General features: G+C 41.5%; 1 protein-coding gene across 1 annotated transcript; it reads left to right on the top strand.

Moving 5' to 3' along the window:
- The first annotated feature begins 5,026 nt into the window (after window positions 1-5,026).
- On the top strand, window positions 5,027-24,302 carry blvra (biliverdin reductase A). The gene is made up of 7 exons (XM_084912459.1): window positions 5,027-5,173; window positions 15,886-16,005; window positions 17,230-17,349; window positions 18,920-19,017; window positions 21,343-21,450; window positions 22,471-22,639; window positions 23,070-24,302. Exons 2-7 carry the CDS (start codon window positions 15,887-15,889, stop codon window positions 23,323-23,325), a joined length of 870 nt encoding a protein of 289 aa, XP_084768585.1. The 5' UTR covers window positions 5,027-5,173; window position 15,886; the 3' UTR covers window positions 23,326-24,302.
- Window positions 24,303-25,541: the final 1,239 nt, after the last annotated feature.

The following is a 25,541-nucleotide window of genomic DNA, read 5'->3' as shown; positions in this document are numbered from 1 at the left end:
ACGTTAACTTTGTGGCAGTTAATCGTTTTCTTTTCACTTTGTGTAACACCCCACCCCTGACAATACCTTTCTTTTACTTGGGATGTAACAGAGGGCTCTGTTATCTAGGGTGACCGTATTTTGATTTCCAAAAAAGAGGACACTTGGCCCAGTCATGAAGAATTTTAATAATACTGTTTGTTTAAAGAAAATTTTAACATATTTAAAAGATGCCTTCTCTGTGCGGTTAATGAATGGTGAAATAAAAAATGTCATATAGGCTTTTACAAGTCAACAAGTGCAAAAACCTCTGGAATTAAATAATGTTACAGAAATAATGCCTCATCTGTATAAGAAAAATTACCAGTGAGTTATTGTGCAATGGTTTCTGCTGTTTCATTTGGCGTTTCTAACCTAATTAATTTTGTTTGCACTTCCAGTCAAAGTATGACTGGGAATATTTTCCCTGTTCCATGGTTACTTAAGTCTGAGAAATGCCACAGTACTGGATTTCATGAAGAGCTTCAAGAGTGACTTCCACTGAATGTAGCACCATCACTGACAATAGCTTCAGTCTTGGTGCACTACTGAACTTTTTAGCTGTGTTTCTTTAGCAACACACTAGTGCAATCCATGGATCTGTAGCTATCGTGATGCTTCATAGCATGAAATGCCAGTGCGCCTTCTACTGCAGATACAACAGCATCCTTGTTTTTCCCGGGTGTAACAAAGAACTCAGTCAACTTACTAGATGAATTTTCGCCTCGCACAGCCTTTTTGTTTTTCTGTGTCCATGTAAGCAACAAGATCTCCGGCACCTTTGTTAGACACACAAACGTATGTGCCAGCTCTGCACACAGTGCACTACGCCTCCCATTTATTCCGACCACAAATTTATTTTGCAGTTTGTCTGAAAAGATGCACTTGCGCGTTGGCATCCTTTCAGCGCGCCGCTTGCGCTCTGTCCCGTCTGTGAGCGCGGAACAACCACTTACAACACAGCAGTTCAGGGATGACGTTGCACATATGGGCCCTCTGTAGGCCTGTAGGAAAACCCGGACATTTTCATCCATCTCGAAAATCCTCCCGGACGTCCCGGACAGAATGTGAAAAGTGGACATGTTCGGGGAAAAGAGGTCGGTTGGTCACCCTACTGTTATCCTACCCTGTAACACCACCAAGACATTGGATCAGGTATGTGGATGACACCTGGGTGAAAATCAAATCTCCGAACATTTCACTGATCACTTCAAGTTCACCAGGGAGGGTATGAAAAGATGACAGGCTAGCTTAGACTGAGATTTCCATCAATGCTGGGGGACATTTAAATGTTGATGTTTACTGTAAATCAAACAGAACACATGCACACACTAACAAGAAGCCCAATATCGAAGAAAGGGTTGTGGAGCAGAATAAACACATTACAGCGTGGTCTTAGATTATAGGAGAGAGCAGAGCTTCACTTGATGGTTGTTGTAGGAGCCATTTGTGTTTGTTACCTCATGTCTGCTGCTAGGGGACGCTTTTTGTTTGTCTGCTGCACTGTTGTGATGTATGTTAAATCAGCGGTCCCCAACCCCCGGGCCTCGGACCGGTACCGGTCCGTGAGTCGTTTGGTACCGGGCCGCGAGAGTTGAGGCTCAGGTGTGAAATGTATGGTTTTCAGGGTTTTTATCGGTTTTCAGCGTTATTTTGTTATCGTTTTTATCGTTAACTCAGTTTTCCTGGGTCTTTTCACGTGTGTTATGAATAAATCTTCTTTTTTTCGGTACCGGTACTAGTTTTATTTTGTTGTATTTATCCGCGACACCTTAAAGGCCGGTCCGTGAAAATATTGTCGGGCATAAACCGGTCCGTGGCGCAAAAAAGGTTGGAGACCGCTGTGTTAAATGATGTTGAATACTAAGAGGAACTGCTGAACAACAAATGCAGCTACTGATGAGCAATAAATGTGTTAAACTGACAAGTTAAGTATGGCTGGAGTTATTGGACTTTCTCAAGCTTCATTCGTAACAGTGGCAACCCCGCCATCCAACACCTCAGTGGCTTAGCCGCTATGTTTAAACCCCCCCCCCAAAACATTTCTACATTTCTCAAGAGCTTCTGGTTTAGTGAGACCGTGCGGGTGGTTCTACAGGTCTGGATGGTGAATGTTACAGTGTAGGGGAAATGGCAGATTTCAAACAGTTGTATTGACAAGTGAGACTCCAACTGGAAATGCAATTCTTATTCCAATCATTGTTTGGGTTATGAACATTAAACCAAGTGTGATCAAGAACCAGAGGGGAGCTCAGGGCCTCAAATAGGATCAGACTGATTTACTCGGACTGTTTGCCAGACAGAGAGAGAGACAGGTTACGTTTTGTGATTTAATGTCAGGGAACCGTTCCCAGAGACTGGGAACCGGGCATCTTCTCCAGACAGAAGGAGAGAGATGGGCTCGGCCCGGCTGCGTTGGTTATGTTGCACACTTGGACAAAAAGACAATTCCAGGTGTGCATGAGTTTATAATAGTCTCCTTTAATTCTTTCATTCTGCAAACACAGAAGCACAAGCACTTCAGCTCGCAGGCCGTTTGTGCACTGAATGAAACAGGGCTGCTGTGACTAACTCTGAGGTCCCCCTAGCTGCCCCCCCCAGTACCTGCGTGAGGACCACTCATGGCAATCATACTTAAACTTCTAAAACGTGACAGTAGGATCCCAGTGACCCTCCCAGCAGGGAATCTTTGCATAGTCAGAGGATTCTGTTTTGCTTTGTTGCCAGAAAACCAAAAACTGAGTGAGAAATCCCCCACTTTTCTCTAACTCACCGGTAAAAACTTCAAGGTTCAAGGTTCTTTATTTGTCACATGCATAGTTATACAACTATAACACACAGTGAAATGTAGCCTGACACGCTCCTCGACATGTGCAAAAATGGGGGGTTAGAGGAAGAACAATATATATATATATATATATATATATATATATATATATATATATATATATATATATATATATATATATATATATATATATATATATATATATATATATATATATATATATATATATATATATATATTAGTATATACATTGGGTGAATGTGCAGTAGTAGCAGCAAGCAGGTGAATTCTGTACATTAATATGAATAGACATCTGACTATTTTACAGACTAGACAATATAAACATATTCAGGTGTGGACGGTAACTTCTCTGGAGTCATCGTCATGCCTGTGCTGAGCTCTGAGGAGGAGGACGAGGAGGGTTAACATAAGGTTCTGAATCAGCAGGTTTTATCATAGCTTTTAGCTGAGTCAGTTGCTGAATGACTGCTGTCCAGAGATAAGTCTGAGCATTTGTTCATGCCTGCTAAGGTGGACTTCATGAACACAGAAATGCAGTTTCAGTGCATTTTATTATTGCAGTGTTGTGGTAGTACAGCACCTAGCCTGGACTATTCTTTCAGGTGTTCAATGGCCAACTGGTAGGGGTTTTGGGTGAGGTTGGTTCAGTAGCCACCCTGCTGAAATCTGGGAAGAACCTGTGGTGAAAGTTAACATCATCAAGAAAAGCCACTGAGCGTTCACAAAACTGGCAGGTCCCTGAAAATGGGGCAGGATAGTTCTGCACTGGGTTAGAATCCAGTCTGGGGCTTCTCTGTGGGGAATGTACATGTTCTCTCTGGGTGCTTCCTCCCACAGTTCAAAGACATATATGGGGTTAGGTTAACTGGTGATTATAAACTGTAAAATGTAGGTGTGAATGGTTGTCTCTGTTTTTAGCCCTGTGAAGGATTGGTGACCTCTTCTTATCAATAACTAATGCACATTTGAAAACAGAGTTTAAAAATGCATACACATATTCATTTTAAATGCACACAAGCACACAGAGTATGAATGGAAAAACAGTGCTCCTGTGGGTTATCTTTCTCTTCAGGCCAGTGTGCTATCAGCTCAACCTGAGGGCAGTAACTGAGAGATCAAGGTGGCTTTTCTGATAACTGGCTGGCTATATCTTTAAGATAGGAGAGGTCTGGGATGAAGTAATTTGTTCGTTGGCTTGAATAGTTATGCAGGAAAACTCAGTTTTGTGTTAAATGGTTAACTGTTAAATATCAATTAAACATTAACAAAGTCACAAGAATAACTAGGACAAGAAAGTCACCTACACCTCTACACCTAGTCTCACGATAAAACAAGGTCATTTCTTATTTTTGGGTTACAAACAAGTCCAGTTTTAGTTACTGACAGCAGACTAAATGATAAAGATAAAAACAATGTCAACCATGTGGCAATGACAGTTTTTTTTTTTTTAAAGAGATAAATATTTCAGCCAATACAAGATAGTAAAAATTCTTTCTTCTTTGAAAAACAAATGTGGTGTTCCACCGTTTGTAGTGGTATTTCAAACTGATTGTTTTATCATTTGGACAATAAAGTTGAAATTTCCAGATTAATGTAAAAAATCTATTTTGAGAAGAAAGTCGAAATGTGGAGCTTACCTTTGTTCTTTCAAGATAAAAAGCCACGTTTGCAAAATGCCTCGTGCAGATAAGTTAGTGAAACAAGTCGATGGGCCGTCGTGTGACACAGCACACATCTTCTTTATTGTACGAGGGTAAACTATTGATAAGCTTGCATCTGTCCACTGTCATTGTATTTTGTACAAATGCACTCTTCCAAGTTTGTGTTTTCACATGTGACCAAAAGCTTTTCAACATCGTTACACTCATGACTGTGTTTATGTTCTAAGACAAATCATTTCTTTCCCTGTTACTAAAACTGACTCAGAGGGAACAGCAGCCGTGCCTCTCCACATTTCTCAAAACAGAATTATGACTTCAATCTCAAAATGTGGTCGATAATATTTTGTTTTCTTAATGAGACCCTAATACTCTTTCGTAGATTTTTCACAAAGTACAATTTTGTGCTGACCAACAATAGTCTAAAAAAATGCAGCCATTCAACATATAATGTGTAGCTCTGTGTAGCGTCCTATTGCACGTGTACCAAATATAACTCCGCCTGAACAAAACAAGCGCACCTAATGCAGGGCGGGGCTTTCAGCAGCTACGTCACAGTCGGTGCTGCTCGCTTACTCGCTGCGAAGTGTTGTTATGTCAGGTCGGTATATGTAACTTGTACGTAAGCAGCACTTCGGTAATAGCTGCATTTTTTTGTGGGAATCACGGAGGACATAAAGAAATTCAGGTAAGAGACAAACATGATGCAGTTTGTTTTGTAGCAACGACGCTGAATGATCGGCGGCTCGTTACAAAGCGGCGGCGCTGACAGAATATTTCGCGCTCTGTCGGACCATCGCCGGCAGATGGTGGTCCGACTTTTTGTCAGACTGAAAAAACTGGTGTTTCAGTGCGGTGTGTGTAATATCTTTCCTTATATTAATAAATAATCTACATTGAAAGGGGTTATTTGATAAAATAAAGAAATGACCTGCTTTGAAAGTATCTTCATCGCTCCGCGTAATTATACTGCTCTGTGTTTTATAACCCATATATATGACGTTACTGCCCTCTGCTGCCCTCTGATCTCTCCTGTAAAAGACATTTTTAATTTTAATGAGCGTTTTACATTCACAAATAAAGGATAAAAAGGGAATTGGAGCTATTACCTCATAACAGAAATGATCTTTCTGGCTTGACGTCATTCAAGAGAGATATGTTTGACATATGTTTTACAGATTATAGCCCAACACCTCACAACTGCTAAATGCTGACAATCTGTTTGTGGCACAACTTTTTTTGAATTTTCTGGTGAAGTTGAGCACAGGTTAAACTGATTGATAGTAACCGTGCTCGTTTTTTAAATGCTGATGCCTCAAGTTATTGTCACCAGTTACCTAACAGGGTTACATCACAGGCATGTAGTCTAACCATTGCTTGGTCATTTATGCGCCTTCTTAAAGAAGTATGCTGAACTGAGCTCGTTTGGGATTCATTTCAGAAGCAAACACATTCAAAATCGTTTAGAGGCCTGTACCACGAAGACGAGTTTTGGCATATCCAGGTAACTTCAGGGTTAACACTGAGTTTTCTCTGCTGCAAAGGTGGTTCACTCTTCCCAGAGTACATCCCCATGGCCACTATGCTTACCAATTCTGACGTCATCATGACACCATCTTTGTGTCATGCGACAGCTGCACTGAAGTGTCTGTGACACCAGATATCTATGTTCCAGAGTCGATTCTCATATTTAAAATATCAATATTTTAGTAATTTGGGGTAAATTCATTTAGTTTGTCATGAACAGGAACACAGTGGAGAGTAACTGTATTTTTGGGATCGTCTAAAGCAGCGGTCCCCAACCCCCGGGCCTCGGACCGGTACCGGTCCGTGAGTCGTTTGGTACCGGGCTGCGAGAGTTGAGGCTCAGGTGTGAAATGTATGGTTTTCAGGGTTTTTATCGGTTTTCAGTGTTATTTTGTTATCGTTTTTATCGTCAACTCGGTTTTCCTGGGTCTTTTCACGTGTGTTATGAATAAATCTTCTTTTTATCGGTACCGGTACTAGTTTTATTTTGTTGTATTTATCCGCGACACCTTAAAGGCCGGTCCGTGAAAATATTGTCGGGCATAAACCGGTCCGTGGCGCAAAAAAGGTTGGGGACTGCTGCTCTAAAGGGGCCAATATTACCTGCTTTGCTCACCGTTTGTTGTTCATCGTTTATACCTGCTGTTAAGGGGCAAGAAGCTGCTGCAGTATTCTCCTAAATGACAGGTCTCGCCACTTAGACAATATTGCGTCATATGCAAACTGTTTCAACATTTGGACACACCCTCTGTGTGTCAGTCATTTCTCTGAGCTTGCAGGATTCTCATGAAAATGGTGGTTATTAAAATCCTGCTCCTCTTAAATAATCAGGCCCCATCTTATCTTAATGACCCTGTAGTACCATGTCACCCTATTAGAGCACTTCGCTCTCACACTGCAGGCTCACTGCTGGGGGATTCCCATGATGCATTCAGTATTTCCTTTTCAGTCACATTCTTCACTCACTATGTGTTAACAGACCTCTCTGCATTGAATCATACCTGTTATTAATCTCTGTCTCTCCTCCACTGCATGTCTTTATCCTGTCTTCCGCAGATGGCCCCGCCCCTCCCTGAGCCTGTTTCTTCCTGTTAAAAGGGAGTTTTTCCTTCCCACTGTCACCAAAGTGCTTGCTCATAGGGGTCATATGATAGTTGGGTTTTCTCTATATGCATTATTGTAGGGTAAATGGTAAATGGCCTGTATTTGTATAGCGTTTTACTAGTCCCTAAGGACCCCAAAGCACTTTACACATTCAGTCATCCACCCATTCACACACTAAGGTCTACCTTATAATATAAAGCGCCTTGAGGCGACTGTTGTTGGGATTTGGTGCTGTGTAAATAAAATTGAATTGAAAATTGAAAATCCAGGCTGGTATCGAGGATACTGATCTGATACTGATACTTTGTACAAAAAAGTAATGTGTGGAAACTCAAAAGCAAAAGTAATGTATTTCAAATTATTCTTTCATAAAGAATACAAGACATCAGACTTCATGTTCTAATTCTTTAATTAGGAAGAATTATCAAACAAAAAATCAAAAACACCTGAAAAGTCATGTGACTGAAAATAATAATATAGCTGAGAAACATTTTATAGACACATGTTATTATCTATCTTATTAAATATTTTTTGAGTTGAATTTCCATTATCTTGTATTTATTATAAAGGTTTTGCAATGTGGGCAACATGGTGGCATGGTGGTTAGTAGGGCTGGGCCATATCATACCATTCACCGCTATAATGTTGGGCAACGATAACAAACTGAAATATGGCGATAAAATATGGGTAAAACGCGCATGCGCAGTGCCTTTGTTTTCATACGCACATGGCGGCGACGCAGAATGAGAAGAGCGAAAGCGGATCGATGAATGAAACAATGAACCAGAATTGGTTTGTAAAAATGCTGCAGCTTCAGTGGTGTGGAACTGGTTTAGCTTTCGTCCGTCAGATACACAACAAAGCACTATTTTTGGTAGCGCATGCTAGCGGGCCGTCGTTATTACTGTGTTGTTTGGAAAATACGACATTTAAAATCAATCCTTTGATTTTTCTGAAAGTCGACAGAGCCCCTTATAATCCCGTGGGCCTGATGTATGAACTCTGGTTGTGTTTACTGACCTCGAAACGATTTTATGTGCACGGCGCTCGAAAATCTGTCAAATGTTTCAGTACGACTTTGCTGAGCTACGAAGCCGCACCGCTTGATGGATTGTCGGAGCATTACGGCATCGTAGGCGGAGCCTCGCGGAGTGATACGTACTGTGCTTCAACATAATGTTACCGTATTGTGTGTGTATAACCTCTTTTTAAGTTTAGTGGATATTATACATGGTTATGCTGAGGATATGTTGGCCAGTTTCCACTGGAAATGCCTTTTGGTTAAACTGTCAGCGAGGAATTTGCACTGTTACGTTTTTATATGACTTTGATGCAGATAAAAAAAAAAGCTGCTTGTTTAAGTGAAAATACATTGCTGGGTTTTTTTGCACTAATAAAGTTGAGGAGTTGTAAAGTATTTTGTCTCACATCAATTATATCGTCAGTTATATCGTTATCACAAATTTTCAATGTATATCGTGATAAATATTTTTGGTCGTATCGCCCTGCTCTAGTGGTTAGCACTGCTGCCTCACTCCAAGAAGGTTCCTGAGTTCAATTCCACCTTTAGGCTACGTCCACGTCGTTTTCTCTCCGCTTTGGCCTCCCGTCCACACTGAGACGGTGTTTTTGCTCAAGGAAAACGCAGTGTTTTCAAAGCGCTCTCGAAAAAAATACATTTGAAAACGGTGCTTTCGCGTCGCAGTGTGGACAGTGAAAATGATGACGCATTTTAGTCATATGATGCAGTCATGTGACCAATTAAACAAAGATAGTGGAGGGCATTATACAGCAGTTGTTTTGTTTGACAGCCCTATTAAAGATTACTATCAGCCTGTACGTGCTCCAGATAGCTTTTCTTCAAATTCTTTAATTCTCACTCGCTTTTGCAACTTTGTACTTTTGTGTTACTCGCAGCAACAACTCCACCTCATTGTTAGTCCATTTAAAAACCTCGCTGCTTTTCCTCGACATTTTAACGAGCCGGAAAGTAAATAAGCGACAGACAGAAAGGAGGCCGGTCGACTCTTCTTGTGTTTCACCCATCTGCAGGACTGGAACGTAAGCGTTTTCGGCCGTTTCAATGTGGACACACAACTCTGTGAAAACGACTGAAAATGCTAGTGTGTACGCGGAGCGTTTTCAGATGAAAACGCCGTTTTCAAATCTGTCCGGGCTAGTGTGGACGTAGTCAAAATTAGTGCTTATGTGGTGAAATCCTTTAACACGTATCATCCGCAGAGTGGGCATAAATACAAGTTTCTGTGAAATGCGGTTGCGGTGGTGAGCGAAGTGACCATTACAGCAGGTGTACTATGGCCTTTATACCTGCCAATCAGACAATAATGCCACATAAGCCAGAAGCCAAGATTTGTTGAGTGTTTTTTTTGCAGTTTTTTTCCACAAACTCTCAAGTTTTCAAACTTTTCCTACATCTCCCCCTGTAGATCGCTGAGCTGCTGTACTGGAACATTAATAAAACGGCAAAAAACCGACAGGCTCGTAAACTTGTGTCTTCAACCCAGTTGCCATGGCACAACGCACCAGCTTATAAAAATTGAGAGGTGCACTGCCAGCTGACAACACATGATGTGATGTCAAAATTGGCACGCAACACATTGAACATAAACACAGCATTAACAGGCGGGGCTCACATGCGACCTAATTTCTCAATGGTGCAACTAAAAAAATCCGAGGTTGCACCGGTGCAACCAGCCGTTCCAGGTTAAAAAAGTCTCTGCAACTCTGAAAGTCTCCATGTGGTCAACAACAAAAACAAACACACATCATGCCCCTATCGTGGTCTAAACCAATCAGAGACAGTCAGCGGCGGGACCTCTCTGATTGGCTCAGATATTCCTGTAGCCCTACGTGTGTATGTTTAAAAGTGCAGATGGATAGACAGAGGTGAGCATTAGGGGTGGGTTTCAATAATCGATTTTCCGATTAAAAGTGATTTTAGCTTGAATAAAGCGATATCGATTCATTAAGTCCTGAATCCATTATTAAATATAAATGTAATTTTCAGAATCTCAGAATAAAGCTCACAAAACTATTTCAACAACCACCAAACAGCTAAAACAGCAAATGAGCAGGTACACGAATTCCACACAAAGACGTAAACACAAAGATTGGACCCAACGCGTCAGAATCAGCGAGCTTTCTCACCTGACCGCACGTACATGGACACGCCGTCGGTGCTGAAAGCCGACAGCTCACAGAGTCTGAAGCTGCAGGTTTCCTCTCTCCAACCAAATTCACTGAACTAGCAGGAAAAGAAGATCAAAACTATGCTTCACATTCATTAACTCCCTCTTACTTTTGCTGTTTTGCTTCCACCACGATAAAGTTCCTGCGCAGCTCTCTCTCTCTCTCTTTCAGTGTACTTCAAGAACAGTTTTCAAATCTGTTTTCTGCATTATTCATTCGCTTATTTCACACAAGTCGTGTACAACGCTGTCGGCAGCTGTACCGAAGAAATTTAAGCTTTTTAAAATGATGACACATTGCAAAACTTTAACTGTGTCTCTAATAAAACCTCTGTGACTTTGCTCTGCTTCACTTCAGCAGCATCAGGTAATGTTCATATGTTGACTTAGGGCTGTTTGATATAACGATATATCCATCGTTTCATTTTACGTTATTTCGTGGTGTCGCAAAATAAACTCTTTACGGCAATATTTTTTCATGGTCTTGATGGTCACTGTGGCTATATTCATTTCTTAAAGTTCTCTCTTTCTCTTATATTTAATAAATGGTAAATGACCTGTAGTTGTACAGCGCTTTACTAGTCCCTAAGGACCCCAAAGCGCTTTACACATCCAGTCATTCACACACTGGTGATGGCAGCTACATTGTAGCCACAGCCACCCTGGGGTGGGCCCACCACCAGTAGGACACAACGACCGAGACTGTCCAAGCCGGGGCTCCAACTGGCAACCTTCCGATTACAAGGCGAACTCCCAACTCTTGAGCCACGATCGGGCCACACTACAGATGGACAAGCGTCACTTTTTATGTTTTTATGCGTTGTCGTTAGCAACCACAACGGTTAAACAATGGCGTGGCTCCACCGTCCGCTTATTAACATATTGACCTTTCACAATAAAGCTCAAGATCCTGTTGAGACTTTTCAAAATAAACGAAATCCCGTGAAAGAGTATTCAGAGTGTTTACGGATGAGAAGCATAAAGGAGCTGTCAGGTGCTAAAAAATAAACCTTATACTCAAACGTTAGAACAGGCTTTTCCCCGCAGCACGCCGTGTAATAAATACTCACAAAGAAAACGGCGGCCGTTACAACTTATGTCTAAAAATGTATCGTTTCATCCATCGGTTAAGTCTCAACTCCAGGTACACAGCGCCCAGCTGAAAACACTTCACGCAAGTCGAGCTGCCCGAGATTCACAGAATTTACAGAAAATGTTAAATTTTTGTGATTTATATCGTTATCGGGACGATAGATGTCTTATATCAGGATATGAGATTTTGGTCATATCGCACAGCCCTTTGTTAAATCATGGTTTTCTTCAGTTTTTGTTCTACTGCAGAATATTTTTAAGGTTATCTGCTATAAAAAGCAAGGCCAGAAAAATCTCCTTCATGATTTTTTCTGTTTTATCCTCAGTTACTTTGACACTGTCTGAGTCAGACCTGAATTGAATCAATAATAGAGATCAGTGTTGATACCCAGCCCTAGTCAGCAGCCTAGGCCTGACAGAAGTGGATGCAGCCGTGGGTAATGAGAAAAGATGAAAAGAACGATTGATAACTTTTTCGTTAAGGCCTGATCCATCTGAAATTCATAGCCAGCTCTGACACGGAGCCATCAACCTGTCAGGTTATGTCTAACACCAGTCCGGAGACGGCATCCCATAATGAGCCACACACGATCGACTCTGAGCCAGAGACCACTGAAAGTAAAAGGGGGAAGTGTATACATTTGTTAGAGATATTCTTTTATCAAGCACTCAGATATAATGAAATAACACTCAGACACTTCAGCAGTTTAACGTGCACGGGTGAGAGCTCAACGGAGACTCACACCCTGCAGCAGCTCTCTGCCTTTATTTATACACAGCATGAAACATACAAAAAAGGAAATAACATGCTTATCTAGTCAAACAGGCAGGTGTGACTTCTCAAAACGTTGTGTTCTCTACAAGGTCGTTTCTTATTCTTGGGTGGCCGTTTCCTGTTGCTGACAGATAATGTGATGGCAAACAGTTTCCGTTATAGAGCAAAGAGCCAGCGGTTAATTGTGCAGCTGGTTGAGTACAAACAGAAATATAAACACTCTTAGCTGATTATTATATGAATAATAAAACCTTTAAAAGCAAAAATCCTTTGACAACATTTCAAAGAGAGTGGTTTGACCAGTTTCCCTGGCTAAGATACAGTAAAGCTGACAACTTGATGCACTGCGTTTACTGTGATGAGTGTGGAAAGACCACAAGCGGCAATACTGCATTTGTGACTGCTGCTTAGGGCTGGGCGATATGGCCTAAAATTCATATCGCGATATAATTTGAAGCATGTGCGGTAACGATATATATCACGATATATTCTTTTCTTCTGTATAACGTATTTTCTACACTATAAGGCGCACTTAAAATCCTTTAATTTTCTCAAAAATCGAGAGTGTGCCTTATGTATGAATTCTGGTTGTGCTTACTGACCTCGAACCGATTTTGGCTGCAGAAATCTGTTAAAAATGTTTGATGGATTGTCAGAGCATTACGGCTGCTGTGGTGAGGAGCTTCGCGGAGTAATCTCGGTCCAAAACTTCCTCCCCTTCAGGTCCCAAAGTCAAACGAGTTAAAAACGGTCTAAATTCTTTCATCTTTAATAAAATCATCAGCGTTGCTGCTTTACCAGGTGTAACAATTAAGTTTAACATCCAGGCATCCATGAAAACAGAATTCATTAAATTTAACGGAGTTAGAAGTTAACAGGAAGTTAGCTCGCTAGTTTCCACCTAAACATTTCATACCATGTTCTGACTGAGAGATTTCTGAAACTAATTCAAACGTACAGCTCTGCTATCACTTCCAACATAAATGAAGACATTAAACTAAACAGCAGTGGCGTTTGTAGGGTTACTGAAGTTGGGCTACCTGGTATATAATGATGTGCTACGTGATCACTAGCGACACAGCTATGTTAGCATAACATTAGCACAGTGAAGCTGGAGGATGAACGCCAACTTTTTTTCCACTCGAAAAAAGTTAATGTGAGGGATTCTGGTGGTCAGGGACAAATGCAATCGCATAGCAGGATGCTGTACACGGGCCAAACGTCAGTCAGGAGAACAACTGAGATTATTCATCCACAATACGAGGTTAGTTATTAATATACTGCAACAACATGGGAATAGAACAGCAGCGAGATTTTTTTTCCCAGAAATCTCTCAGTCAGAACATGCTATATCATGCTTAGGTAACAAGCGAATCTAGCGAGCTAACTTCCGCTAACTCCGTTAAATGTAATGAATTCTGTTTTCATGGATGCCTGGATGTTAAACATCATAGTTACACCTGGTAAAGCAGCAACGCTGATCATTTTATTAAAGATGGAAGAATTTAGACAGTTTTTAACTCTCAGTGATGTTCGTTTGACTTCGGGACCTTAAAGGACGGAGTTTAGGACCCAGATTACTCCCAGATTTACGAGCACCTTAGTCCGATAAATACGGCAATAACGACGGCCGCTTGCATGTTCTACAAAAAAATATGCTTTGTTGTGTATCTGACGGACAAACACCAAACCAGTGCTTTTTCGGCACTGCGCATGCGCGTTTTACCCATATTCTATCGCGATATTTCATTTTCTTATCGTTGCTAAGCATTGTACCGGTATTACCGTGAACGGTATAATATGGCCCAGCCCTAGTTGCTTGAAGACGTTTCACCTCTCATCCAAGAAGCTTCTTCAGTTCTAAGGTCAAATGGTGGAGGGTCCCAGATTTAAACCCAGTGGGAGTTTTCCCCCCAAAGAGGGACAAGGATGGCCCAGGATGTGAGTGGGTGTTAAGGCGTCTGGGGGGGAACTCAAAACTGGATTATAGATGGCAGACGGTTGGTGTCGTAAACCACCGCCTCTGTTCAAAGATGGTCGCTCACAGTGGACATAGATGGCTTCTTTCACTCCTCTTTCAAACCATCTGTCCTCTCTGTCCAAAATGTGAACATTGGCATCCTCGAAAGAGTGACCTTTGACCTTTAGATGCAGATGGACTGCTGAGTCTTGTCCTGTGGAGGTGGCTCTTCTATGTTGTGCCATGCGCTTGTGAAGTGGCTGTTTGGTCTCTCCGATGTAGAGGTCTGGGCATTCCTCGCTGCACTGTACAGCATACACCACATTGTGGTGATATCTGATATCATGACCAGCAGCTTTTACAGCTGTGGCTCCAGCAAACATCAGCTGATACTAGAAAGTAATATTAAATACATTCTAACAACAGCTGATCAAGCTGCTGTTGTTTAGCGCGACATCCGCTGGTTTCCTGTTTCTGGCGCAAAGTGGGCGATAAACAAACAAGAGAGACGATCAGCAGATCATTGATCAGTTTCATGATTGAAGTAGAAACAGGAGAGGGAGGGGGGAGAATGAGAGAAGAAGAGGCAGCTGTGCAGCAAAGTCAGAATAACTTCAGCTTTGTGTGGTTTTTTTTTTATTTTTTTATTGTAGCTGAAGTCCTTTTCCCCTCAATACAGATGTATTGCAATTGGTCCAGCGGGCAAATGTCCGGTATGCCCAACGGCCAGTCCAGCTATGCGGTCAGCTGGTGGGTAACAGGCATCTCCGAAAACGTTAGAGCACTTATGCAAATATGTGATGTCTTGATGAATCGAGCAGGTATTTGAAGTTCACACAGAAACATTCTCACATGAAAATATCTTTAAAGTTTATTTTGTGACCCAGACAGAGTAATATTTCAAACTCCGCCACTGCCTCGTTTGAGTTTTGGATGAAATGGATTCTGGAATATTTCATTTCGTAATTTCGAGCTGATTGGAGACAAAAACAGCCAATCAGATTTTTTTGCATCCAAGTCTGTGATTGGCTGGTTTTGTGGCACAAATATAACGGTGTAGAGAAAGAGTTGAGCGCGCACGGGCAGAAATGTTGAGAGCGCGAGCGACACATTACGAGCGAGCGCAAATGCAAAAACTGAGCGAGAGGGGCTGCTGTTGTGTGTGTGGATAATAGCAAACACTGAAATACATTTTTTGCACGCAGCAATGAATTTTGTTCACTCAAATTTAGCTTTTCTTCACTCAAAATAAATTTCTCCTCAAAATGCAACACTTGCACCTGCAAACTTTTTTTTTTTACGTGCGCTCAGAATAGTGGCACAAAAATAACGCCATACAACAGTGCAACCGTGGGAAAAAGTTAGTCTAGAGCTCTGACAGGTGTACTGCAGTCTTTATGCTTGGAGCCTAACCTACTCCCAAACAGATTAAGTTCCAGATTAGAGATCAAGAAGTATGACATCATCACCCGCTCACCAATCAGTTTTCCAGAAAATGGCATCACCATTCCTGGAAGATCCCATCAGACCTCCACAGAGTCCAAAGTTTAAAAATTAGGGGCTGGCTAAGAAACAAGCACTGATACAAAGCAAGTCTGTTTAAAAAGGAGGAGATTTGGAGATTGTGTGTTTTGGATGAGAATGAAACATGAAACTGTTCATTATAGTTGTTCATATATTGTTTACATTATATTTGTTACATCCTGCACACAACCTAACCTTTCCTCACGCAGCATGCTTGGAGCAGTGGTGGTTGGCATTGGCACAGCTGGTTGTGCTAGGATCAGAGACATGCTGGTGCCAATACGTGGCACTCCTGCAGAGAAACTCGCTGTCAAAGGATTTATATCCAGGTAACACACACATGCTGATGCAGCTCAATAATGATATGAGATATAGTGTATGTGGTCTTTGTCAAGCAAAATTATTGTTATAAATTGCTTGCTCATGATGAGTCCAGAGGTGAATGAAAATAAAGCTAACTGATGGTATATAATGACGCTATATAAATGCAATCCATTATGATGGATGTCACATTGCAAGGGCAGCAGTGTAAGCAGAGACAAGTTGTCCTTATTCCTACCCAGGTCCTCCAGCTCTTCCACTGAGTAGTTCCCAGATATCCCAGATATCTAATCTCTCTAATTAATCTGCCCTGGGTTCTTCCATGAAGACCGCTTCAAAACAGGAGGCATCGTAGTCATCATGCAGAGGAATAGTAAAACTACACTGAGCCCTTAACCAAAGCATAGGAACGTAGGTCGATTGGTAAACCAGCAGATTTGTTTTCAGACTCAGCTCTGCACCAATCGATGTCAGTCTTCTCACTTGTGAGACCCTGAGAAATTCCTTCACTTGGAGTAGCTACTTCCCTCCAATCAGCGGGCACTCTGCCATTTTTTTTTTTTTTTACAGAGGACCATCGCCTCAGACTTGGAAGTGCTGGTTTTCATTTGAGTTGCTTCCAGCTGGGCTGTTAACCACTCTAGCTGAATGTTATCATCTGATCAAGCCAAAAGAAACAAATCATCTGCAGAAAGCAGAGGCCATCCTGAGGCCATCAAACCAGAGATTCTCCATCGGAGCAGTCACAGATACAGTAGAACACTTCTTCCACCTCTTCGGTTGCCGAACTGTTTCCCAGGATTGGAACAGATTCCAGCCCCATTCCAGGGGACTGGTTTCAGAACCCCCAAGCTGGGACGAGGTGAAGTCAGCTGTTTCCAGCTGGTATCTCTCAACCTCACACACTAATTCATGCTCCTTCCAAACTGGAGGCCATGACTTGCCATGTACCCATAAAAAGTCACAGTACACTACAGTGTTCACTGTCCCGGCCAACTCCATGAATTCAGGTGTGTAAAGTCAAGCACCCAGGGTTGCAGACTGTGTTTACGAACAGTTTATAAGACTGTTAGTGAATTAAAGTTCATAGCGTTTAGCAATGTAAAGCTGTTATATTGACAATCGGTGTATATTTTCATTTTTGTTGTTTGTGAATCTTCAGTCTCATAGGATGTTGTCTTAACTGTGACTACTGTATTCTTCTTTGCTTCTTTTGCTTTGGTTTACTAAAGGAGAAGCCTGGAGCCTCAGCAGGGGGTGAGTCAGATCTCACTGGAGGAGGCTTTGGGTAGAGACGACGTTCATGTGGCGTTCATCTGTACTGAGAACATGTCACACGAGGACAATGTCAGGTAAATGTCTGTGACAGGCAACTACAAAATGTTGTAGAAAAAATGTACAGGGAGTTGGGAATACTTAGATTACAAACGTGAAAGAGGTTAAACATCAGATTTAAGGAAATATGCTGAGTCATTTTTACTGGAGTGGAAACCCCTCAATTTTTTTTCAGTGAATCAGTAGCCAGACTGCATCTAGACTTAGTTACACATTTAACAGCTAAAGGCCACACATTGTTCCCTTGAATGTGGTAGTAGCCAAAGTCTCGGTGTTTCATTGATTAGGTTGGCAAGAATGACACTCTCAAGCAGAGCTTCCCAAAGTGTTGGTCCCGCCCCCTGGGGGGGGGCGCAGAGCCATTGCAGGGGGGGCGCGGTATGAAAAGAAAAAACAAAAAGAACACTTGGACACTGCTAGCATGACGGACAGGTTTTTGACGGGGCTCCCACACAAACGCAAAGCAGGAGATGAAGCATCGCTGAATATGTTTCCAAACCAACTTCATTCTAAGCCAAAGACGAGAAAATATAATGAAGCAAATCTTCCCTTTGGCTTCACCTGCACAAGTGCCGAGGTAGGTCTCCCTGCAGGATTGGTTTTCCCTTCGTCGGGAGCAGCGCTGGGCTGTTCAAATCACGGACAAACAGGATCCCACATTCTTGATTTTTAGTTCACAAACACTTAATGACTAACTACTCCTGACATTTTGGAGATGTTTGCTCTTTATACAGTAAAGTTACAGCGGGATACAAATAACATCAGGCTGATCCTGCAGCGACTTGTTCCCCCGGTTCAAATCACGGACAAACAGGATCCCACAGCTGTTTGTTTTTAAACCCATTTTGCAGAGGAATTGAAAAATGTACTGATAGCAATGTTGAATATTATTACACAGGAAAAAACAACTACATGTAAAATAATTACACGTGACGCCTCTGCCTTTGTAAATGGAGGGACAGTAACTGTGTGCAAAACCTGCAGATAGTCAGATTAACAGTATTTCGTCTCTATCATTCTGCAATTCATCTCATGTAAACAATAACGTGGCTCACAGCGTGAAAACAGGCACATACCTTTGATGTTGCGTGACGAACTCTGTATTCCTCGTCCACACGTAAACGCAAAAAAGGAGTTTTTAAAAATCTCAGTTTTCGGTGATTCTAAACGCGTTTACGTGGACGAAACAGCTGCATTTTCAAAAATACCTGTGTAGGTGTGGAGGTAGCGTCAAAGAGTTAGTAGTTTATTTTATTACAACCTGTAATTTATTACTGTTTACTTGTATTTGCTTAATTGTTTACTAAATGTTTGAGGTGTGAAATAAACCGCAATGGACAAAATATGGGTGTGTGTGGTTGGAGGATGTGTGCATGCGGGGGGCTCTAAACAAACATTCAAATATGCCTATGCGCTCAAGTAAAATGTAAGTACATATCTAATTTTGTCCCCAATAGTGCTCTATTATCTGACAGGAGTCTTTTTCTCCCATTGTAGAAAACATTTGTAACAAAATTCAGAATGTTTACGTGACCTTCTACTTATTCTTGTTGCCTTCATTTTGACCAAGAACTCGTGTCTCATTAGGATGTTTCTGCAGGCACAGAAGCATGTCTGTGTTGAGTATCCTATCACCATGAGCTACAAGGCTGCTGTGGAGCTTTGGGACTTAGCTGAAGAAAAAGGTGATCATTTATGATTGTGTGCTACCATGCACGTTCCCTTTGCACGTCAAACGCTGAGTTCGGAGAAATGCTGTCAAACAGATAATTCAAAAGTGAAGCAATTCAGCTGTAACATCTCAGAGTAATGGAAGTTCCTTTTATTAAGTACAGTGTTGTCATCACTACTGACGTGAGAACAGCATGAGCATTTACCCCTGATGGTTCTGCAAGTGATCTCTAATTCATAATAGTATTTGGATCGGTTGTTTTGCAGAAACACAGTTTGATGATACTGTGGGAAATGACTTTTTGTTTTATTTAAGAAAAATAGTAGCTCATTTTGGATTTGATTGCAGCAACACTTCACTTGTGTCAAGATGGAGAAACAAAGGCTAAAAAATATTTGTTATACTAAAAGAAACAGCTGAAGGAACATTTTGCGACAAATTAGGTTCATTGGCAAAAGGTCAGTAATATGATTGGCTGTAGAAAGAGCATCTTAGAGAGCCAGGGTAATATTATGGGCAGAGATTCGCTAATCTGCAGAAAACTGAGTCTACAAAAGTTGTGGAACAATGTTAGAATAATGTTCTTCTGTTATGGACCACACAGACTAGATGTCTCCAACTACAGCAAATGATATTAATGATATATTAGTAGGGATGGATATCGTTTAGGTTTTATCCGATACCGGTGCCAAACCGGTACTTTTGAAACGGTGCCGGTGCTTAAACGGTGCTCGAACCGGTGCTTAAAGAATGGAGAACACACACTTTATCCAAAAACCTCTCATGTTCAGCTGTTTTTTTGTAAAAAGATAACAATGTTAGCCTTTTCTGCAGCTATGGGGCATATATGGTATCACTCTTGGCTGGAAGCAGTGCTTAAACAATGGAAAAAACACAAACTTTGTCCAAAAACCTCTCATGTTTAACTGTTTTCCACTTTTTCTTTGGTCATTTTAGCCTTTTTGGCCAGGGTGAAGGGAGCATCTGCCATCAAACAAGAAGACAGCCGCATGTAGCTATGATGATGTTTGCTAGTTCACCTTACACGCATTACTGTACTTAACGTAAATTACACACGAACAACATTAAGCTACTCACGCAGAGAAGAATGGCTGCTGCTGCCATCATCATCCTCATCATTTCTGCTACACTGGCAGGGCTAGGGGCCAGGACTCTCCTCTTCGGGTTTTTGGGGGATGTTGCTAACTCCGGGTCGATAACAGGCACCACACCCGCAGTAGATGTGCTCGGTGTGAGGTCTCGCAGCAAGCTATCAAACACGGCGCATTTCTCGGCTTTTAAAAAAAACGCTATGCATCTCCAGGTGTTTCATCGGATTCGAGGTGTTACCTCCTTTGCACAGTATCACAGTATCAGCTTAAAGCACTTGTTGCAGGCTGCTGAGTTTGCATCTTTTGCTGTGAAGTACAGCCAGACTTTGACCGCTTCGCCTTGGGCATTTTTAATCTGTAGCTCGGCTCTAAAAGAACGTACGTACCTGGACCCGCCTACTATCCTCGGAAACGTAAAATGATTGGCTAGAATCTAAAGTGTATCACAGCTCAGGAAAAAAAAGCACCGAAATAAAGCATCGAAATGTGCGCTGCTTTTCGGTCTGGTTACTACCGTTTATGTCAGAACCGGTGCCATCATGGCACCGGATACCGGTACCCATCCCTATATATTAGATTCCAAGAATCTGGAGAAATGTCTGTGTGCATGGGCACAGAAAGGCTGAATGCCCCTCAGGGGGAGCTGCATTAAAAACAGACATGATTCTGTCATGGAAATGACAGCATGGATTTAGGAACGCATCCAGAAATAATTGTCTTTTAACACAGTTAGCAGGTTAAAGCTGCAAAGAAGAAGCCATCTGAAATCTGCTGTGGGCCAAACCTCTGAAGCTGAATCAAAATTTGAAATTCCTTCCCGAAAATATGAAGACGAGAGGGATCATCATGGAGGTGCATCAGACAGGAACAGGCTTTAGAGGCTTTAGGGCAACATGTTTCTTCCAGGTTGTACTCAGGGAGGGTCTTTGCATACCTGAGTAAGACAACAACATTTGGCACACGAGGAAATGAGATGCTACGCAGTGGCCGGCATCTTTTTGAGACACGTTGTCTTCAAATCCAAGTTGAGCTAATATTTTCAAAACATTTTTCATAAATGGTAAATTTTCTCAGTTTAAACATTTGATGTTTTCTATATTCTGCTGAGAATAAAATATGGGCACACATGATTGCATCGCCTGTTTGCATTTTGTGTAGCATGCCTTCTTTTTTTGTTTGTAAAAGTTTGAATCCTCTGATTCTCAGCAACTGTGTCTGTTTGTCAGGAGTGATTCTGCATGAAGAACACATTGAGCTGCTGTCAGAGGAATACAAACAGCTGAAGAGAGCGGTAGAGGGAAAAACCTTGCAAGAAGGTACTCTTCATTTTACTGGTAAGAGACAGAAGCTAAAGAGTGTCTTTTTAAATAACCCTTGGGTTTAAAATCAGATCACGTTTCCACCAGCAGAACGTTACCCAGGGAAGGGAATATTCTGAGGATACTGCAAAGGATGAACTAGGCCCTCGTTTACAGTCCCTGCACGCGAGGCAGAAGCACAATGACCAGTGAAAACCAGATGAATATGAAAACTCTAAATATGCTTGTATGTGTATCTATGTATAATATTCTGTGCAGCACCTGTAGTGTTTAAAGAAAATTGTTGGTATAGTTACCGCCTGTGATTTAAATAGTGAATTGTGTATCCTGTTTGTGTATAGCAGCCTGCAGATGTTTGTTTGCGACAGCACACGTCTCCTGAGCAATCCCAGCACATTCTTCTTTGGCGAGTCCTGTGCAGTGTTGTTTGAACTCTGTCAGTTCCTATCTGTGCCAGACTTGTGGTGCTATATAAGAACCAGTCCATTTACTTCTTACTGCAGTTCTTGACATTTGGAAACACTAGAATAACTTTGTATATTCATATCCTGCTCTGTAGGGATCATCGTTTATTTTTCTCCAGGTTAAACTCAGTTGTTTTATTATGACGATTTGTTGAGTGACAGCTCAAACCCTTGCTGACGTTTTTATACTGTGTGTAAACTGGAAGATAACCACAACTAGATTTTACAAACTTTGAGCATTACAGAGTTAAAGCATAGGAGTGGTGTGCTGTTACTCAGTAAGACTAAGTTCAGAGGTAGTAACGTTGACCCTGGTATTTTTCAGAAACAATTGTTATTCTATACAAACAGAAATATAGAAATTTATGCTTTCTAAAGAAAACTCGTATCTTTAGAAATGCTATCCTTTGCAATCTTAGAAACAGTATTAAGGGAATTTTTGACAAAAATTTGAGGTCTAATAATTCAGTCATCTGTACGATGCTTTAAACACACAACAGTTCTCATCAACTCTGGTCTAATTCAAACTTCAGGAAACTCTTAGTAATGTACGTGCTGTAATTTCTTCAAGGTGGAGCTTTAAAGCCTGGATTTGGTTTCCCATCATTCAGCGGCATCGCCCGCCTTACTTGGTTGGTTGAGTTGTTTGGTGAGCTCTCAGTATCTGCAGCAACACTGGAGGAGGACCCTGCTAACAGCTACAGCAAGATGACTGCAAAGCTGCTAACATCTGACAACAGGTACGGAGGATAGATCCATCTGAATGAAGAACAAGTGAAAATAGGACACCTTATCCCACATGTCAGCACACAAGACTGGGGGCTAGGGCCAACATCAGAGCACGGTTGTACCAAACAGACTAACTAAACCCCAAACAACAGGAATGTACATGCGGATAATATTTCAAAATCATAGCCAAAAGTCTGTTTGAAACATCACTCTTTTCTGTTGTCAGTTGTGCTGGGATGTGATTGGTTAAATGTATAGTTTGCAGTACATGAGTCATAACTTCATTTCACCTAACTGGAATAAATAAAAGTATTTTTAAAGTCAGAAAGCCATTGGAGTAGCCACTGAGTGAGAATATGTCCCAGTCGTTTGGTTGTCATGACGAAAGGACAGATGACGGGCGTAAATGACGTGTAATCATTTCATCTTATGTCTATCCAGATCTCTGACATGGATTGAGGAACGGCAACCAGGCCTCCCCCGAGCAAAAAACATCAACTTTCAGTTTGATTCAGGGGCTCTGACTCAGATTCCTCCGGCACCAAGAGGGACCTTGGGCCTTTTTATGCAAGACCTGATCCATTTCTCTGCTAAGCTGGCAGGCCAAGTGAGTCCTGAAGAGCTCCAGAGAGAGAGAGTCAGGGTCCTACACTGCCTGGAACTGGCAGGCAAAATACAAGAGCTTTGCCAAGGTTAAAGGGAAACTCCTTGATCTCATTGGATGATAGTTACATTTATACCCCTGTTTCAAAAAACATTTGGGATGCTGTGTGGAATATAAATAAAATGCAGTGATTTGAAAGTGTCATATATTTATAGGCTACGTCCACACGTACACGGGTATTTTTGAAAACGGAGATTTTCTGTTTTCGTTTTAAAAAATAATCCCGTCCACACGTAAATGCAGAAATGAAGGAAAACGCTGCTAGGAACATGCCAAAGCAACAGGTGGCGATATATTCCTAACCTGTAGAAATGTTGGCCAATCAGAAGTCTAGAAGCCTCGGTGGGAAATAGTAAACAAGGATGGGGCATAGAAGCAGAACCGAGCCGTGTGTATATGTCAGCATTTAAACACTGCAGAGAGTACAATGAACAGTAACAGTATTGTAGAAATTCATTTCACCGAAACAATAACGTGGTGCACAGTGTGACGTCAAAAAAGGCGCACACCTTTGACGCTGCGTTTTCTGCGTTTTTCTCGTCCACACGTAAATGCAAAAACGGAGTTTTCAAAAATCTCCACCCTGGCTGGAGTTTTTAAAAATCTCCGTTTTCAGTGACCAAAAACGCCGTTTACGTGTGGACGAGGGTGCAAACGCATAGAAAAATATGCGTTTTCAAAAATACCCGGGTACGTGTGGACGTAGCCTTAGTTTATTGACAATAAAACAACAACCTTCATAAATATCTGAATTCAAAGAACTCTTCTTTTGAACTGAGTGCTGACAACAACCTGGATGTCCCGTTCCATGTGCCATCCATGTTTCCCAAAAAGAGTTGCTTTAATCATTTGGCTTTTTCTTTGCATGACATAATTTTAGCCTGCATTTATGGATGACATTATTGACTTGCAAGCTTATTCCAGTTGGACTTTCTAAGTGGGGACATCCCAGTTGTTTTGGGAAGTCAACAGGATGGTGATGTACACTAATAAAGTAAATATTAAACCACCTTAAAGTCTGACTTCATTATAGATCAATATTGGTAGGAGAGGATGGCTCGCAATGACAGACTTCCTCCAGACTTTGACGAATGAAAGCTGAAAGAATGAAGGTGCTATCTGGATACGAGTCACAGCTCAACAAAGATAAGCAAGCAACTGGTGTTTTCATGGTTTCCAATTGGATGAGAGAAACAGTGGGGGAAACACTGGTTGATGACTTGAACAAGGATCCTGGTACGAACACATTACTCACGAATCTTGACAGTTTGTTTCTTGCAGAAAAAGACCAGACCTATGATGTTTTTTGCCTTGAGAAGATGACGACAGACCCCAGTGTAACTGTGACAAACTCTACCATGGACTTTGAACAATGATACAGTCATACGTGGACATACAAGATGGAGCTTCCCAATGCAGTCTTGGCTTTTAAATCATTAGATGCTGAATGTTTGGATGCTAAAGTCTTTACAGCATGTTCAGATCTGACTTTTACATTTATGAAGTCGACTCTAAAAAGGAAGAAAATCAGAGGCTGTCTCAAGTAGGGGAATTAACCAAGAAATGGTAAATATCCCATAGCAAAAGTGACAGAAAGGCTAGCCACTGGCACAAAGGGATCAGGAAGAAACCCACTGTTTGGCTGCAGTACTAAATGTGCAGTTTATCCGTCTGTTTTTCACTGGGTTAAAGACTGTCCACAAAGGTGAGCAAGTCAAGATAACTGACACAGATAAAGGTGAAGAGTGTAATCCCACCGTCTGTAACCAAAGAGTGAGGCAGGAATCCTTGTGACAGAGTGCTTTGGGATGCAGTTACTGACATTGTCTGCACGCAAATTATGTGTGGGAAAACAGTGGGTACAAAACTACATCACTGAGCAAAGCCAGAAAGAACTGAGTGCACTGAAGAAAACAGAATACAGTATGAAGTACAGTATATTATTCGTATTGTATTCTAATTTTTGCTATATAACTTTTGCACTGTCCACTTCCTGCTGTGACAAAACCAATTTCCCACGTGTGGGACTAATAAAGGTGATCTTATCTTATCTTAGAAACACCCAACTGAAAACTGGTGTATTCAACAATAAAGGTGAAAATTACAGCAAAAATTGGTGAGACCAAATGTCTCTTAAGACCTTCTTTTCCAGAGCCTGAAACACAGCAGACACATTTGTTAATCCAAGTGACAAAGTGTCTAAGCGGAGTGTTCAAGGCCGTCTGAGACTCGTCGCCCTCCTGGATGCA

Source organism: Perissodus microlepis, chromosome 18 (assembly GCF_051167445.1).
Source record: "Perissodus microlepis isolate ML-2025 ecotype Zambia chromosome 18, ASM5116744v1, whole genome shotgun sequence".
Taxonomy (NCBI): domain Eukaryota; kingdom Metazoa; phylum Chordata; class Actinopteri; order Cichliformes; family Cichlidae; genus Perissodus; species Perissodus microlepis.
This window is presented reverse-complemented; position numbering and strand designations above follow the sequence as displayed.